At 40.8% G+C, this 18,389-nt stretch overlaps 1 protein-coding gene across 2 annotated transcripts; it reads right to left on the minus strand.

Annotated features, from left to right (window-relative positions):
• Positions 1–552: 552 nt before the first annotated feature.
• LOC120660390 (CCAAT/enhancer-binding protein zeta-like) lies at positions 553–13,322 on the minus strand. 2 transcript variants are annotated; one of them, XM_039938903.1, is made up of 16 exons: positions 12,383–13,321; positions 11,976–12,051; positions 10,476–10,595; positions 9,920–9,995; positions 8,666–8,734; positions 8,390–8,470; positions 8,180–8,251; positions 7,943–8,035; positions 7,162–7,350; positions 6,931–7,014; positions 6,692–6,835; positions 6,057–6,146; positions 2,661–2,743; positions 2,307–2,588; positions 1,822–2,059; positions 553–1,348 (listed from the first exon to the last, which is right to left on the minus strand). In XM_039938903.1, the coding sequence occupies exons 1-16, from the start codon at positions 13,059–13,061 to the stop codon at positions 695–697; spliced, it is 3,030 nt and encodes a 1,009-aa protein (XP_039794837.1). In that variant the 5' UTR covers positions 13,062–13,321; the 3' UTR covers positions 553–694. The 2 variants fall into 2 exon arrangements, with proteins under 2 accessions (XP_039794837.1, XP_039794838.1); XM_039938904.1 differs by lacking the exons at positions 7,943–8,035; positions 8,180–8,251 and having other exon boundaries at positions 12,383–13,322.
• Positions 13,323–18,389: the final 5,067 nt, after the last annotated feature.

An 18,389-nucleotide genomic window follows, 5' to 3' on the forward strand; every position in this document is an offset into this window, starting at 1 on the left:
AAATTTATTTTGTTTGAGTAGGTTGCCTATCATTCATAAATCTTAATTTGTTTCACAAACTACCTCTGTTCCAAATTGTTAATCATTTTAGTAAATCTAGATACATAGTGCATCGCAAAAGCTATGTATCAAGAAAAAATAAAATGACCTATGTATCTATAGCTGGGATTATTACTGGAGTACTGTGCTATAGCTGGGATTATTACTGGAGTCCTATCTTATTAAGTTGTGCAACTTCACAAATTCTTCAATCAGTACGTTTTGATCAGATCATTTATTAGCTAGTAGGCAGAAAGAAGCAGATAATTCAAGTGATTATTCGTGAGGTTACTAACATAGCAGTTGTTGGGATGTTCTCAGTTGATCTTTGCATTACATTTACAGATTCGATAGGTCGGTCCATGTTTTCCATGCAACGCCCCGTTTCTTTTTATAAGGAACGCCCCGGTATTTTTCTCTCTTTTTTTTTGATAATAAACGCCCTGGTATTTGGTTGTTCCAGGATTTTGCCGTGGTTGGCTTCGCCTGTTTATGCGTGAGATGACTGGGGCATGAAATTGAAGAGAGCATGTGTATAAACCAATTTTAGAACCTTCAAGGCTCAACAATACCATTACTCAGTCATGTGCTTTTCAGAACTACAAAAATGCAATGAGCACCACGGTGGTGAACATTTCCGATAAGTTAGAGCGTCTCATTTTGAATTCCTCAACCTCTTGTTTTTCGATCTCGACTTTGGTTTCTTCTCACCACCAGCTCTCCCTGTTGCTTTCCGCTTCTGCTTCAAGGCTGTCTCATCTGCGTCCCCAACCATCAGATGCTCATAGTCGTCCAGGCTTGCAAATGGAGATCGACCACTCTTTATACCATTTTTCCGCTTCTGCAGTGCCACCTTTTTCTTTGCATGGGAGCTACTACCATTACCAGCATCAACCATCTCCTCATCACTAGAGTTGCCATCTGAATCACCCTCATCCTCAAGGGCTTCAGCATCCATACCCGTAAAACTAGCAATGTCGTCATCATCGTTTCCTGATCCATCATCCATAGAAGCGCTATCTGAAATGCCATCCAACTCAGCATCACTGTCATCTCTAAGTAAGTCCTTTTCCTCATCAAATGCATTGGAGTCAAGGTCATCATAGTCATATTCTCCATCCTCATCAGCATTATCAGCTAAGAGCTCCCCAGTATCTTCATCAAGAACTGAATCCTTCTTCTTTGCCTTAGGCTTAATAGGGCCAGACTTGTTCATATAGAAACGGTGGAAAACAATATCTTCAGGAGGTATTTCATTCTCTGCCAATTCCAGAAGCTCTTCTCCAATGAGACGATGATTCATGTCAAGCTGCAGGAAAAGACATAGGTCACAGCGTTCGTCATTTATACAAAAAGACAGTGATCAGATACATGCCCAGCACCCAGTTAAGAAACAAATTGTACCTAATGCATTATTATTGCGTACTGTGGACACATGACTGTTCTTTCTTTACGAGAATATAGAGAGGGGGGGGATACTTGACATTTTGCAAATGAAATGCTCCCTGTTTGACCACTAATTTCTACTAGAATATATTTATAAATCCTATACACGCACATGAGAATATGAAATTATTTTTTAAGACAAATAGTACGGGCATATTTTTTTTTCAACATTTGAAACAATATTTTAAGCCAAAGTTTCAAAAGTTTGAGCATATCTTTCCAAAGTGCCAATTGTTACTGGAGGGAATAACAGACAGGTCATCTACAAATTCAGACCAAGTTTCAATAGACAAAACATTCAGAGTAAACAAAGTGAATCCAAGTAACAAAACTAACCTTTTTAGCTGGGGCAATTTGTGATCCACCATGCCATCTTCCTTCAGCGATGCGGTTACCTTTTGGTTTCTTTTCCATGAATTTGTCAAGGAAGGCAGGAAGTGATAGGTCTGTCAGTGGATCACCACTATAAACAATATTGTTGCCAGATAGCAATGTTCTGGCCATGGTAGAAACTGAAGGGTGAACATGCGAAGCCAATACTGTTAGCTCCCACCAACTGACACGATCTGCATTGCTGACAAAGCAAAAGGTAATATGATCAACTAACCCATTGAGTTGTAAAGAACATGAAGAAAAACAACAGGATACACTAACAGACAAGATTCAAAGAATAGAAAACATCCACCCAATTCATCCAATAACGGAAAGCAATATTACCCATATATGTTCAAAGTGCGAGTAACAAATAAACATATTTCAAGCATATATAGCAAAGAACTAATATGATCCACACAAAATAAATGAGATTAAATAGACAATACCAGTAAGAAGGCTCTCTGTGTCGTGGATCATATAATGCATGTAATCTCGACGCCTCAGCTGAGGCATTGTTTTCACCATTTTCACCCCTTTCTATCAATTCCATTTGTTTTACACTAACAGAACCATCAGCAGCATCAATGTTGAATTTCTCATGAGAAGCTGATTTGTCAGTATGTTTATCTAGAGCTGCTGAGGCAACAGAAGAGTCCTCAGGACTCTCTACAATATCTTCAAAGTGCTCATCACCATCATCAACAGATTCGTTCTGGAGCACAATTGCCCTGAAGATTTCAATTAAAATTATATCATCATGAAACATAATGGCATGTTTTGATTAACAACTAATCACATACCATAATGGCGACTTTGCCTTAAGGACCTCTGACAGAATGAAAAGACATCCACAAGCATATTGAGGAGGCCGTTGAAGAGCCACCTGCCCAGAGCAATTACATCAGTAATAATTGTATAATCATAAATAGCATAAGTAAAATTAGAATATTCAAAGTCTAATTTTGTTGGTAGTCTACTGTTCCAATGACACCTAGATATCTTTTGCTGGGCGCTACAAGAATAACTGTTGGTTTCTCAACTGTATGGAACACCAGTGATGGAGGGCACTGCTTTGACTGACAACTGAGTCAACCTGTGGGAGTGGGACCCAGTTGGAGAGGTCCACAGCAAGTCTATAAATTGCAAAAGACTAGAACGAGCAAGGTTCGACACGGTCTCCCTGCATGCAGGGGAAAGGCTTGCCTCGGTTATTCCTTCCACAGACCCCAGTCACATGGGAGCTACCAGCACTGGGTCTGTCCTTTTTTACCAGAACGAGCAAGGCATGAAAATGATCTGAAACTACTCTTCCTGTTCATCTTCATCCTCTTTGCCAAATTCCTCAAGTCATGGCACCTCGCGCCAGCGGCCACAGGAGTTGCATGATTGTATCCTGTCCGGTTTGGTTTCACATATTGGCAAATGATTCTGGTCTGTGGCTTTGGAGAAGGTAATTCTTTAAAGCTCCTGCCACCCGTTATCCCACCTTTTGCATTGGATTTGATGTGGAGAGCATTAGGTAGCAACTTTATCATCCTCAGACCTCAATCACAGAGCAACACCATACCAGATTGTGGTTCTAGTTGGAGAGGTAGACTAAGGTTCTGAGAATTTGACTACTATAGGATGGTTTGTTTCTCTTTCAGATTAAGCTAGAACAAAGTACAAGTACAAACACCAAGCAGTGGACAAAAGGGCTACATAAATAGCACAACATACAAAAACAATCCATTTCAAAGTATAAAATGTATCATTGTAAAAAAATTCACATAAAACCATGAAGCAAGTAGAGCACAAATTGGGTTCTTGTGGGAGTGTGCATATATCGGGGCTATAGCTGCTAGCTGGGATGTGGAACAAGAATAGAACTTCCCCATCCGCATGCCCTAATATGTGAATTCCCCATAAATTTGCAGGTTAAAATTCCACATTGCCCTCAGTAATTGGTGATGATGAAGATGTTGATCATAGAATCAAAGCAACGTGGATGCGATGACACCAAGCATATCACATCCTTTGTGACAAAAAAAAGGTACCACAAAAGCTAAGAGGTGAGTTCCCATGTTATCTAGTCGTCCGACTAATCGCGATTAGTCGGACTTATCGGTCCATGGACCTCGATAATGGGCACCGATTAGGTTGGAGCGACTAGTTTTCTAGTCGTCCGACTAGTCGTCGCCTAATCGCGATTAGTCGCGCCGATCAGCTAGAAAAACGACCAGACATGGAATTTTCCTAGGCTGTTTTGCGTTGTGGGCTTGGGCCGGTGGTGGGCTGGAGAGGTGGCCCATTAGGTTTTAGGTATATAGAGGTATATCAGCTGCCCAGCGGTCCACCGTCCTCCACCAGTCCAGCCGCCCGACACCCGCCGCCCCGCCCAAATCGTGCTGCTGCCGGCGGCTCCGGCTCTGCTCCGCCTCCCGACCCGCCCAAATTGCGCTGCTGCTCCGGCTCTGCTCTGCCTCCGCCCCGCCTCTGCTCCGCCTCCACCTCCGGCTCCGCCAGGCCTTGGGCGCCGGCGTTCCTCTGCTCCGCCTCCGGCTCCGGCTCCCCCAAGGCTGCCACCACCACCAGCACCTGAAGATGAGCTCCTCTTCCTCCAACAGCAAGTGTTCTCCCCTCCCCTGCTCTGATCTGTGCTCTATTGTCTACTCATGCTTCTGCTCCAGGGGCAGACCCAGCCAAGCCCCATGCCCCCTGGATTCGCCACTGCTCTGCTCTGTGCTTCTGCTCTGTGGTCTCCCCTCCCCTGCTCTGCTGTCTACTCATGCTCAAGCTCTGCTTCCCCTCTTGCTCTAGCTTCTTTCTCTCCTCTGCTAAGTGTTATGGGACAGCGATACATAGTTTTGGGCAGTTCACAAATCATATCTCACAAGTAAGTGAAAAATTGACCATCATTGTTGTCTCCATGCTTGCTTTATATTAAGTACTATATAGCATATATATCATATTGGTCCTGGTATACATAGGACGACTATACAGACGACTAGGACCGACTAGGCTCGACTAATCGGCCTGATCGACGACTAATCGCGACTAGTCGTCTGATCGGTCCCATGGCGACTAGGTCCGACTAGACGATTTGAAAACATGGGTGAGTTCTATAGTACAGCGATTAGATTTGGTATTGAGCATACTAGTATGGCGCAAAATGTTATCCTACTAAATGGTGGCACATCTAATAGTTACATACTCCCTCCAGGTTGGTAAAAGAAGTCGTTTAGGACATCAACACGGTCTCCAAAAACAACTTTGACCACTATATTTTTGCTATAAAGAATTTATAAAATAGTCAATATATACTTTTACGAAACTACATTTCAAGATGAATCTATTTACTTCGCTTTCATATTTTCAAACTCAACCCAAAAAAAAATTATTTATAGTCAAAGTTTGAAATGTTTGACTTCAGACAAACTCAAAACGACTTCCTTTACCAACACGGAGGGAGTATAATGCAATGGATATGTTGTGGTGAATGTGTGATCATACAAGACAGGATTCAATTCAAAATGATGGTATAAATTATCAAAAGTGGCGCTGCACAAGATAGGGCTGGGGTGGCACCAAATGAAGAAAAGGCTGTCCAATACTGATTGCGGTGCTTTGGGCATTCAGCAGAGGCGGCACCGACGTAGCGAAACTTTAGGGCATGATGACCCGGTAACAATACAAGGAGAGACAGGGGTCCACCATTCCAAGGTCAGATAAAGCAATAGCGAGAGACTTGAAGGAACGAGTATCCAAATTTAGCTTCGGACAGGAGCATGTGGAAATTAAATTTACATGCTTGGACAATGACCTAGAAAATCAATCACCTTTTACTTATAATCATCACTAGTTTTATTTTACTTATATTATACCACTACATCTATATCTATGTTCTTTTTTGTTGCTCTTTGTGGGTTTCATCTCTACCCTACCTCAACTTGCTTGGGGCCAAAAGACTCGATTGTGTTGTTGTAGGATGCAGAAAATTACCAGCATGCAACTGCTAATCAGGAAAGACAGCCATTGTGCCATCCAAAAAGGCATGCCACTGCAGAACAGCCCATGTTTGCAAATGAAAGATTGAGTTTTGCAATTAATTATATAATCATTTGCAGTACTAGAAATAACATTCAATGCATCCTTACTTCCTTAGTATACTAAGGATTAGTTGTTTCACTCGTTATCAGTAATTGAAAACAACAGACCTGCAAGAGCCGCTTCGAAAATGCAGCTACTCTCTTTAACATTACATCATTCTTCATTGCTTTCACCAACAGCCCAAGAAATAACTCTGGCTGAAATATGCAAGATATAACAGATCAGATAAAATATTGACACACTTGACAATGTATACGGATGCAGAGTTCAAAGCTACTTTCTTCATAGTTATACTAAGATAGGTAAAGGGCACCTTTGGATAATCAAACATAATTGTGAACCAGCCATATTAAATTCGTAACAAAGAGCCTGCTTGGTTGGTTTCTGATGTTTCCAGCCAAAATCAAGGTATGCCTTGAAACTTTGGCTGTAAATTAGTTCATTTCTAAGAAATTGACACATCAATGTTTGTAGCCAAAACCATGGCAAGTAACTAGAAACTTCTTAAAGCTCACAAGGGGGAAAAGTGTTGGTTCCCACATTTTGGCACTAAACCAAGTGAATACCTAAATTTCTTGCCCTAGACTTTCGGATGCCTTGATTTTGGCAAGCTATGGTTTTGGCTTGCCATGGTTTTGGCTGGGCAAAAATTTGAATCCAACCAATTAGGCTCAAAATAAAATCAAGAATACTTCATAATACAGATAAGAAAGGAAAAAGAAAAAGAGCAGGGAAGTAAAACCTTTGAAGAAGAAACAGCAGCAGGACTCAAGAGCTTTGCATACAATGCACGATAGAAACGATCACTTGCTATCTGATTTTTTGTAGATATTTGGAATAAAAGCATCAACGCCTGAACTCCAACATTGAAATTCTCCCCATGAACCTGCATGAAACCAAAATGATTAGGTCAGGAAAGCTTTATATGTCCTAAAAATACAAACTGAGTCCGGTACTTCATATCATTATCTATAAACTCACCAATCTGAAAAGAATAGGTGTCTGAACTTCCACTATATCATCAACTTCCGAGCTTGCAACATATGGTAATGCCCTATTTACACCCTGCATAGTATGTAAGGATTAATAAAGGAAATGCAAGCACAAATCAAACACCAGTTTAAGCAAAAATAAGCAAAGTTTGTATGTGCAACTCAAGAGATATAAATAAGACAAAAAAAAAAAGTGTGGTCAGCAGAGAGTAATACATACAGTTAAAAGTGCAGAGAGGATTCTGGAGTCCATCTCCAAATCTGATCCTGTTGTTGAACTCTCTTCGTTGTTTCCATGGGATTTGGAGTCCTTACCCTTGTTATTTTCTCCCACTATTTTTCCATTTTCTACATTTTTCTTGCTGTTACTGCATGTATCTCCTTTAGTATCATTAGAGCTCATGAGTACCTAACATAATTGTGCAATGGAATAATAAAATTGAGTTGTGTATCCTTTATGCCAAACATTGGGGTTTGTACAACAAGATATCAAATGAGACAAAACTAAAAGCCAAAAAAAAAGAAGGAAAGACTGCATTCCGGAAAAAATCTTATCTTAAGAAAAAAATAGCACATGTTTCTGCATACTTCAGTAGTTAGCAAAATAGTACATGAAAAATAGATGTGACCAAAAAAGTGATAAACAAAAGGATGACAAGATCAGGCACAAAAGCTAATTAGATACGCAAACCAGGAAGAACAGCTATAATAACTACTGAATCACATCAAAATGTTGGTTGGAAATGTGCCTAGCGCCGAAATAAAGCACAACCACAGGCTTAAAGATTAGTCTATCAGTATATCACTACCCCCACCACACCAGAGTGGCCTGTTATCTATGCGCAAAGCTGATGTGCCACAACAGCACCTCGCATGTGCACTGGGTTCAGGTCCTCATTCTCCGGTTACCCAGGATTTTACATTAAGGTCAACCCACCATATGTTCAATAGTTGTACAGTAAGTATAGAAACAATTAGATAAAGCTGAAATGCATCCAAACCTTGAACAGTGCAATGTAGACATCTACCAACCGCTTTGCAATTTTCGGCCCATCTCCCTTGTGTGTCAGCAGAATCTGGCTCAAAAAATTGACCTGTACAAAATACAACCAATTAAAAGGCTATGTAAACTATATTTTTAATAATTACATGGTTCTTTTGGTAGACAATTCAGTTCATAATGTATTCCTTGTCTATGACATTTTGAAACAATACTAGCAAATGAAAATATTACATACAGTCTGGTACTTGGCCCTAAGCCCAACATGCGGCCTGAAGAGAAAAGAATCCACCTCATCTATCACAACCATCTGCAAGTTGGAACAGTTTAATGAGGCCAAAAAGAACATGAATTTTGTGTGACGTGCTTTGTATGCAATATCTTGCATATTAACTATCTTGGCTAAAAGCATCAATCATTACCATAATAGAATCCCCACAGCATATACCTTCATATTAGGATGAGCAGCCAGTAGACATGTTAACAGATATGCAGCACTCGATGCTGCTCTCCTTTCAGGATCTCCAAGCTGCAGTAGATTTGCATGAGAAGCAAGATTATATAGCTCATAGTAAGCCTTTAAGGCAATATTGCTCGAATATCATCTAATGCATTTTGCTTTTCAATCTTAATCATGTATGTTCTACCTATACTGAATTAATAGGAGACCAAAAACAACAAAAAGAATGGAGTTCCATCGTGTAAAAAAAAAAAGCAAACCCACCTTGTTAACGAGAGTTGTAAGTAACCGACGTTCCTGCTCTGATTTACTTTTCAGAAGGATGAAAACCGTCTGCAATAAAGAAAATAGGAATAGTCCAAACCACATTCATGTCATTACATAAACTATGAAGGGGGGAATGAAAAGATTAGAGTGCTTGTGCCATGATGCATGCTACTGTAACTCTACAGAACCCAAGATTGATGTGGCACTGGGTCCAAGCATTGTCATGTTTGCTCCTTAGGTAGATTAGTAAGTTTGAGATGGCAAGGGATTGTCGTCGCTAGATTTACATCCCCCTAGATGCTTAGGAGTCAAGTAAACCTCTATATAAAGAGAGATGATGCATCAGGAGTCAAGCAAACCTCTCTATATAACAAGTCTCCCCATTATTGCTCCTAATGTTGTTCGGGCAGACTGTTGCCCCCAGCTAACCATCACACGGTGTGATACTTGTAGAGAAAATCAACATGAGTCCCAAACAGTTCCAGTTAACTCCAGATAGTTCCCAAAAGATGCAGATAGAATATGCAATTAAAATTCATATAACGAAGAAGTCTATCAAATGTTATATTACCAGAAATATTGCAAATGCAAATAAAATTCCTGTTGCAAATGGCGATCTCCACCAATATAATACATGTTCAATGAAAAATGGAGCTCAAAGTTTTGTAGGCTTATGATAGTTCTGATAGGTGTACAAATGGTGGAACCCAGCCACGTCTGCACATGCCAGTTTTAACTTTAAAGATTAGGCTGTTAGCTTTGTTCTATCTCTAAATTGAGTTCTTGGAGAGACATAAGGCTCATTTTGATTAATTGTGAAGGAATAAAAGAATTCCCTTTCTCTCTTATATCTGTCACCTGCACCAACACACCACCATGGTCCGAACAACATCATGTCCATCCATGTCAAGAAAACTAAGATGAAGTCTGAGTACAGAAGAATATTCACTACTAGATTGAATGCAATGGAAGATTTATGTCTTATAAACCAAACCTAACTACCTTAATTCATAAATGGAAGGTAAGCCACTGTCTATTGCACTTTTCAGTTCCTGTTATGCAGTATTTTAAAGGCTACAAGGCAACCCAAGGTGAGCTGGGTATGCCTGGACACCTAGGCAACAAGGCGTGGCTGTTACCCAAGGCGAGCTGGGTCCGCCTTGATGCCTAGGCGACGCCTTTATAACACTGCTGTTATGGAACTTCTGAAAATGTGTTCCTGTTTTCCAAAGTTACACAAGTTTAACTAACCTTCATTGCTTTGTCCTTGAGATTTGGCAGCATATCTTTAACCGCATCCTCCAGCGACATAACAAACTTTTCATATCTGCAATAGTATCAATCTGAGAATTATAGTTGAAAACTAGCACGATCATGATAATCATCAACAAAAAAGATTACTTTATCTTGATTCATTCAAGTTCATTGCAGATGAATGTTAATATTATATCCAATATTTGGTTTCTCCAAGGTCAGGCTCACAGCATTTTTTAACCAATCAATTTAAATATTTGGTTGTGCAAGAAACACCAATAAGTATTATGTAATGATGATACAAACAGTCTAATATTTTCATTTTCTCCTCACATACACAACCATACTTTTCCTACAAATATTTTAAAAGCAGAACAAATTGATAAACTATGGATTTTTTTCTGTTAGATGTATATGTATGCAGTTGTTATTAGTTCATTGTGAATGGTTTCTTTGCATACACTCTTTGCACACTTGACCCTTACGTCTAGAGTGACCAAACAGCATGTACCTGAAATGCAGGATAGCTCTAAGGTTAGTTCAGTGAGAATACCTCTGTTTCAAACAGTCCTCCCAATGCCAGAAGAGCAGAAGTGAGTAACCATCTTTTGTTTCAGGTAAAATGTCTAGCGGGCGCTGGATAAGACTTTTCAACTTACGATCAGGCAATAACCTATCAAGCAAAAGAACAAATAACTAATAAGACACCAAAGTTAAAAGAAAAACACAGTAAGAAAACTTGACATTTAAGAACAAACAGTGAGAAACTGTCAATTATGACACAGCTATTGACAATAGCTCAGTCCACTTATTCATATGCGGCCTAGTTTATGCAGATTATCTTCATGCATAGCATCCTGAAAACATAGAGAAAATAGTACAGAGCAACTACAAATCCACAACTTTTTCCTTTCTTATATATGTAGGCTAATCATGTAACCCATCAGCAACTTCTTCCCCACTTTCCTGTATATAATCCAATCCCATTGAAATAAAGTGGACAAAAAAATTTAAAAGTACCAGATTAATGCATGTTATAAAGTAAATAAAAGTAAGTATTAATGCATGTTACAAAGTAAATAAAAGTTAGTATTAATGCATGTTACAAAGTAAATAAAAGTTAGTGTAGTTTTCAGCATATGCTTCCATTAACACTTCCCTTTGAATTCACTATACTAACAACACTAGAAGCTTTATTGAAATGTACCAAATTAAGGGATAAATGAATCCAGCAAACAAAGAGGCTTACTAAAGTACTAAACAACAAAGCCTTTACGTCCAAAATAAAACTGTCCTATTGCAAAAATCTTTCTGGGAACAGGTACTACCACATCCAATTTCGGACCATTCTCACAAAATTACTCGCACACATTTAGCTTGTACATGGACCAAGATAAGCATAATAGGGCGAACCGATCATATAATTAAAGGTGAAAACTGAAAACTCAATCTGGTTCCAACCTAACATATCCAAAATCCAAATAACTACCACGGTAGTAGATTGCTGCAGCCTGCAGGCTAACATTTCAGTCCTTCATTTTTCTACTACACAAGCTCTGAGCATAACAAGCATGTAATGTAATAATAAAATAGAACAGGAATAAGAGAAAGGAAAACTCCTGCCAAATGAGGGGAGAAATGGATGATGCAAGATAGCCTAGTCTAACTAAATTTCCAGGGACAAACAAATTACTATGCTGCACTCAAAAGATACATAAATTACAATTTTGGTGTTCCAAATGCTGTTTGGATTTTTGGGATGATATGGAGGATTGCATAACTTCAATGAAATGGCACACGCGAATAACAATGGTAATTAACCGTAATACATAGTTTGCATCAACAGGGCCCCTTTCACACAAAATATAAGACACCCACAAGGATGAATTCAATTTGGTGACAATCTCCACAAAAGCTCAACAAGAAAAAGAAGCTATAAAATAATACCAGCAAACACCATGACGATTTGCTTAAAATACTGTAAGGAACAACTAAAATTATGGGTAATAGCAAAAGCGCAATAAAATTTCAGGAGGCACCAGAAGATGCTAACCTCATGAGGAATAACTCTCTCAATGCATCAAAGCCTGTGAACGCATACCTCTTACCAACTTTCGATGTTACCATACCTGTTGTGATATTTTTCCAGAAATAGAAAGATGAGAGAGCGAAAGAAAAGAAGATTTTCAAAACTATCATGTTCCGAAAACCTAGGTATACTCAAGAAAAACAATTACTATGGTTGGTTGCAAACAGGGCAATACTTGCTTATCCAAAACAGTTCAGCAAATGTAGTTCAATTTTTTTCTAGTCTGAAAGGCTACCTACAGTTTGTGCAATATGCACTGAAGTGATTCTGGATAACTAGCGATTGACACTAATTGTCGTCAACAGTATGGTCCCTGTATCCTTTTACTGCCTAATTACTTTGAACTATAGCATTTCAGTAGAGCTACTCACCAAGGAGAGAGTCAAGCGCCCTCATGTTTGCAATTGGATTGTCCTCGACAAGGCATGTAAACGCCGTCACCTTGTCAGCTGATGTACCAGACTTTGCTGATATCTCCAGGAGCTTCAGATTGCCATGTCCCCGCCTCACTGTGTCATACTCTCTCGCATACTGAGCCATTAGCTTCTCCGCCAGCTCCCGTTTCCGCTCCACCATCCCCTGCATCTCCTGAAGCCCTACAGCTGGCGGTACCTGCTTCCGGCCGCCCAGGACCCTCGCCTCTAGCTCATCAGCGTCAGCGTACCACTGTCCTGAGAGTGCCGCCACTTTCATCAGCGGGTAATTCGTGGTGGCAGCACCAGGTTTGGTGGTGGTAAGGGGACCATGCAGCTCGAGAGGGTGAGGCTTCTTGGCAGGCTTAGGGTTTTGATGGGGGTTTGCTGTGTTTTCAGGGGTTTGCTGGGGTTGTTCCGAATGTGGTTTTGGAGGTTTTTTCATGGGGCCGGACTTGCGGAAGTCGGAGTCATCGAAGCCGCCGGAGGAGCCTCCGGCACCGGGCAGGAAGCCAAGGGTGGAGGCGAATGTGGCGACGTCAGACTTGAGCGCGTCTATGTCCTCCCCGTCACCTCCTCCCGCCGAGGGCTTCTTTGATTTCTTGGTGCGCTTCGATTTGGGGCTCGGCTCAGCCATGGTTAGATGCGGCGGGTGCGCGGCTGCAGGGGCTAGAGCGGCGGGAGCACGGCTGCAGGGGCTAGAGCGGGGTTGGGACCCTGGGCGGCAGCGGCGCGATGGACTCGGGGGGTGGAGATCCTGAGCAGCTGCGGCGGCGGGGCGGACCCGGGGGCGGAGAGCCTGGGGCGACGGCGCGGTGGCACGACAGACCGGGGCGGCCCCGGCGGCGAGGATGGGCGACGGGATGGAAGATGCGCGAGTAGAAGAAAGTCAGGGTCTCAGAGAGGAAGAGAACGGGCGGCGGCGGTGGCGCGCGGACAGAGAAGGGTGCTAATGGGCTGGATGGGCTAGGGTTAGATGATAAAGTGGACCTTGTGGGCTGGCTTCCAGTGCTGACAATGATCTGATCATGCTGGGTCGGATCGGTTTCGGGGTCCGATGAAAAAGAATCCTGTATTTTTTATTTCCTTATCGGCCACGGAGCTGCATTGTTCAACCCAAGCCCAACCCGACACGTGGTTGGGTTGTGTCAACTCTAATTTTTGGATCGAGTTGGTTTTTCAGATAACAATCGGCCTATGCTTAGCTCAATTTTATTGTGGGTTAAAAATTTCGACCCAAAACCGGTTCATATATTCACTCTGCTCACTTGGATTGTCAATCAACCAGCCAGCAGTATTTTTTCTCACACCAAATCAGTACTAGCCATCAGCCACCAGCCAGCAGTACTTTTCTTTCATAATAAATCAGCACCAGCCACCTGCCACAGTCAAACAAATAGATTGAATGACATTTGACAAGGTAGGGTCGGGTCGATTTTTCCAGACGGATTGGGTCATGTTTGTTGGGTCGGGCGGTCCACGATCAGGTGGCATTCCATTTAACGTAGCCTTCTCCTTTCTTTTGCCCTATTTGATTCCGCTTGTAGGCTATTTTCTTTGACCCTCATGCTTGCATATAAGCGGTTGCAAACGTGCAATTCTAACCACAATGGATTCTATTGAAAAAACGACGATCCCATCCACACAATTTGTTTTCTTCCACTTACCACACAAGCAACTTAGTACAAAAGAAGGAAAACAATACTCACTTTGCTTAAGTGGTTCAAGCCTCGCATTTCTAATAAGCGAAAATAATTGGGATTGTCAACACCGAGCTTATCAAAACAACAATTTCTCCATAAAATAACTTATCAGAAAAGTTTTGCTTCTTGAATAAGTGAGTTTCGAAAAAATAAAACTAAACTGGGCTTGTTTCTCGTTTGCTCAGTCTCTTTATTTTCCCCCTTTATTTTGTAGTTACTTTATGGTTCTTATCGTTCCATATCGGGTGTTGACCATTGTCAAGTACCAATTTTGCAAGTCTATTTATCTAACCAATTTTGCCAGTCAATTTATCTAGAAAATAAAGAAAAATAAAGTAGAGCTTGCATCTCCTACATACGTATTAGTTTATGATAATATTTTCCCACATGTCCTCTGAATTTTATTGATACTAGCAAATATGCCTCCGCGTTGCAATGGGAAAATATAGAAATATATTGATTAGCGTATGTATTTTATAGTAACATAGTACATATCGATTGATGACTTTACTAGTTATTTTCTATTTTACCTACCAAACACTAATTCTAAACAGCTTGGGATCCTTAACTCAACATATGGTCACCGATCAGAACTCCGATTGACGGGTCAATGAATCATTACTTGCTTTATTTAGTAATAGTAGAGATGTAGGGAATTGAACATATTTAAGAAGAAAACACACCTAAGGTGGCAAGAAGTACAACTCCAACCAACCACATGTGCCACCTCAACAAATAAGTGTCTAGAATAACATTAAAGCCACATACAAAAATAGTGAAAATTAGCTCGTCCACTTTTAGGGATATAGATGAAGTCTCGCTCAGTAAAGAGAGTTATAGATTCGTAGAAGAGGATCAGAGTACGCGCGTTTCAAAAGGCAGCTAGCCAATGAAAGTAAGTGGAAAAAATATAGTACTTCTGTACTGATCCCTCCGGGGCTCCCGGTTGTCATATGGATCAAAGGCTCATAAAATTACTTAACCGACATAAACTGTGTGGAACACCGACCATGGACAAGAGGGACCACCTGCCAGCCACCTTGTGAAAGGTGGTGGCTAGAGGCAATTCTCATGGTTCGGCTGAACGAGGCAGGCGCTGCCTCCCCTCCAGCCAACACATGGCAGCTCCTGGTGACTTTCAGATAACGGTTGTGCATGTCTCCACCTGTTTTACCACCACAACCGATCTGTACAAGACTTTAAATAAGAGGGAGAGGTCTCCATTTAGAACACACACCCAAGAAGCTCATTCTATTATTCTCTTTTCCCTCATTGCAGTTAGTCCTAGTAGAGTTTAGGCTGAAGTAGCTCTTCTTTAGGTTCTTAGGTTATATCCAATAAGTATGACTTTTAGTACAGTTCAATCATAGTATAATTAGCCCTTCATAAAAATTTCACCACAAGTGGATCATAGAAGCTATATTTATGAATTATTGCAATCACTTATAGAAAAGTATGGATCTAAAGTTATATCAAAAATTTTGTCCTAAAGCATACTATATTATATGTTCATTGTATATATCTACTCATGTGGAGTCCAATAAAATTAGAATTCTATTTTATATTTTTTCTATGATTTACTATAATTTTTTAAACATTTAATGGAAATAAATAAAAAATGAAAAGATAAAACCATACCACTGTAGCAAAATCGGGCTACGTACCCACCGTGAGGGTTGAGTATCTGGTTTTGCAAATGTGAGGGAGTTAGAGCATCTCCAAGAGTTTGCCATATTTTATTTGGCATATCTTGTGTTTTGCCAACTTCTAAAAAAATATGCCAAGTAAAAAAAGAGCTTATCTCCAACAGTTTGGCATAATTCACTTGCCAAATCCAGATCTAACTTACATCAGGAACCCTGAGAGAGAAACAAAATTATATTTATGCCCTTCCACCTTTTGAAAACTTAAATCAGGAACCCTTCTCTGTTATTTATTTCTTTATTCACCCTCCCACCTGACTAGAAACCACGATGCCAACCGCACGTCGCGCGCGTATATTTACGCGCTGGAGGCTGGTTTTTCCAAGTTGCCAAAAATTGCCAAGTCTTTTGCCAAACTGTTGGAGGAGTATTTTTAATATTTTTACCAAAAATCAAAGATGGCAACTCGATTTACCAAACTGCTGGAGATGCTCTTAGAAATTCGAATTCGATGAGTGATATAATACACCATTGATACCTTGAGGGTGTTATATAGACTTTTCCTCTAATATTCCAAATAGCTTCTATATTCTTACGTTATAAAATAGTATACCAATGACCCGTAAAAATATGTTTCGATAGCGCAATAAGAAGCAACGTATAACGTATGGGTTGTACTAGTGTCGTCTTTCAAAACATCCTCTCTTGTACAACTAGCTACTTAATTATTTTTTTTTTTCTAAAAACCATATATTTTAAAATGAAGAATGTATAAATTATAGCAGGCCTAGCTTTTAGTTTTTTTTATACGAATGGTTTTTGTTTTTTTTTCACGGAAGCTAATTCATTCTGCAATATGAATATTGGCTATAAAATCACTCGATGAGATTAGCACCGTTCTTTTTTTCTCATCATCCCATGATAATCACCCGGTTGATCAAGTTTGAAGCATTAGAAATCAGGCGAGATTGATTGAGACTATGCCACGGCATTGACAACGAACCAAGGAATCTGCCACAATATATATACATCTATGTCGAGGGAGGGTTAGTTGTCTGCTCGATTGATCACGGGAGGTAGGTTTAGAGTGCTGCCTCTGTAAAGTTGTGAGTTCTACTCCAGCGGGAAGTAACATTTAAGTCTTCTAAACACTTAAATGTTATCCAAACGCCTGGAGGCAATGTTATCGTCTTAAAGGTGGATGAGCTCGTAAACCCAATTGATGGCAGATGGGATGAAGAATTGATCAGATCCATCTTCTGACTGGTGGATGTTCACAGGATCTTACAAATCCCAATCCGTCCTGGGAGAGAAGACCTGGTGGCATGGCACCCAAACCGGAATGGAATTTTCTCGGTGAAATCGGCCTATCATTGTCAGTGGAATTACAAATTTGGCTCGCTGACGCTCCCAGCAGGTGGAGTTTCAGTTGAATCAGTTTGGAAAAAATTATGGAAGCTTGCAATCCCAGCCAAGGTGAAAATCTTTGCATGGCGAGCGCTCCACGGTGCTATCCCGTGCCTTGTAGTCCTGGCTAATAAGCATATACTGAATTAGGTGAATTGTCCAATGTGCCAGACAGAAGCGAAGGATATTAGACACATCCTATTCTCCTGTAGCCGAGCAAGGGAGGTGTGGAGTTCACTGGGAATTTGGCAGCACATTGAAAGTTTGTTGTTGATTGACCGATCGGGTTCGGTGCTCATTCAGGAGATTATCATAAGGGGTGGCGAGGAAGAGAAGCTGAAGCTTGGGCTACCTGAGCTTATTCTCACTGGTTGTTGGCATATTTGGTGGCAAAGGAGACAACTAGTGCATGGGGAGGTAATCCAGATCCCGGCGAGGGCGATCGATTGCAGCTATTGCGACAAACTATGCGGGTGCAACACAGAAATCGACTGTAAGCAATCAAGGCTGGCGGAGGCCTTCCGAGAGATGTTTGATGATCAACATTGATGGCTCCTATCATGAGAACAAAGGAGAGGGAAGCACGGGTGCGGTGATCAGAGACTCGGCTGGGACTTTTGTTGCTGCTGCACACAGCTTTATCCCCCATGCCCTTGATGCAGCGACATCTGAAGCAGCTGCGCTGAGAGATGGGCTCCTACTAGTACTAGCACAACTAATTGGCTGCACTCGTGTGGAAATCCAGTCTGATTCTGTGGAAGTGGTGCAAACAATGATCGAAGGTGGTTTCTCGGCTACGGCTGCTGTTGCTATCTTTGATGAAATAGCTGTTTTGTGGAAGGGGTTCAGGGAGATTTCGATTAGCCACTGTAATGGAGAGGTCAATATAGTAGCTCATGAATTAGCTAGGCAAGCTTTTGTTCAACATAATTCTCAGGTTTGGATAGATGATCCTCCTTCATTTATTTTCCATCACCTTGTAAATGATGTAACCATATTGGTGAATCAATAAAGCTTGCCTGAAGTATCAAAAAAAAAAGTCTTCTAAACACTTGGGGCTTCCTCCACCTCTAAAAATTAAGTCTTTTTTGGATTGGTACTATTAGAATTTTTGAATTTTGGAGAAATACCGTTACTCTTAGTCTATTTTGAATTCTACCATTACAATTCTGGAACTCTCACACGAAAGCCATGAAGTACGCTTCGGATCCA

This window comes from Panicum virgatum, chromosome 2N (genome assembly GCF_016808335.1).
Source record: "Panicum virgatum strain AP13 chromosome 2N, P.virgatum_v5, whole genome shotgun sequence".
In the NCBI taxonomy this organism is placed as follows: domain Eukaryota; kingdom Viridiplantae; phylum Streptophyta; class Magnoliopsida; order Poales; family Poaceae; genus Panicum; species Panicum virgatum.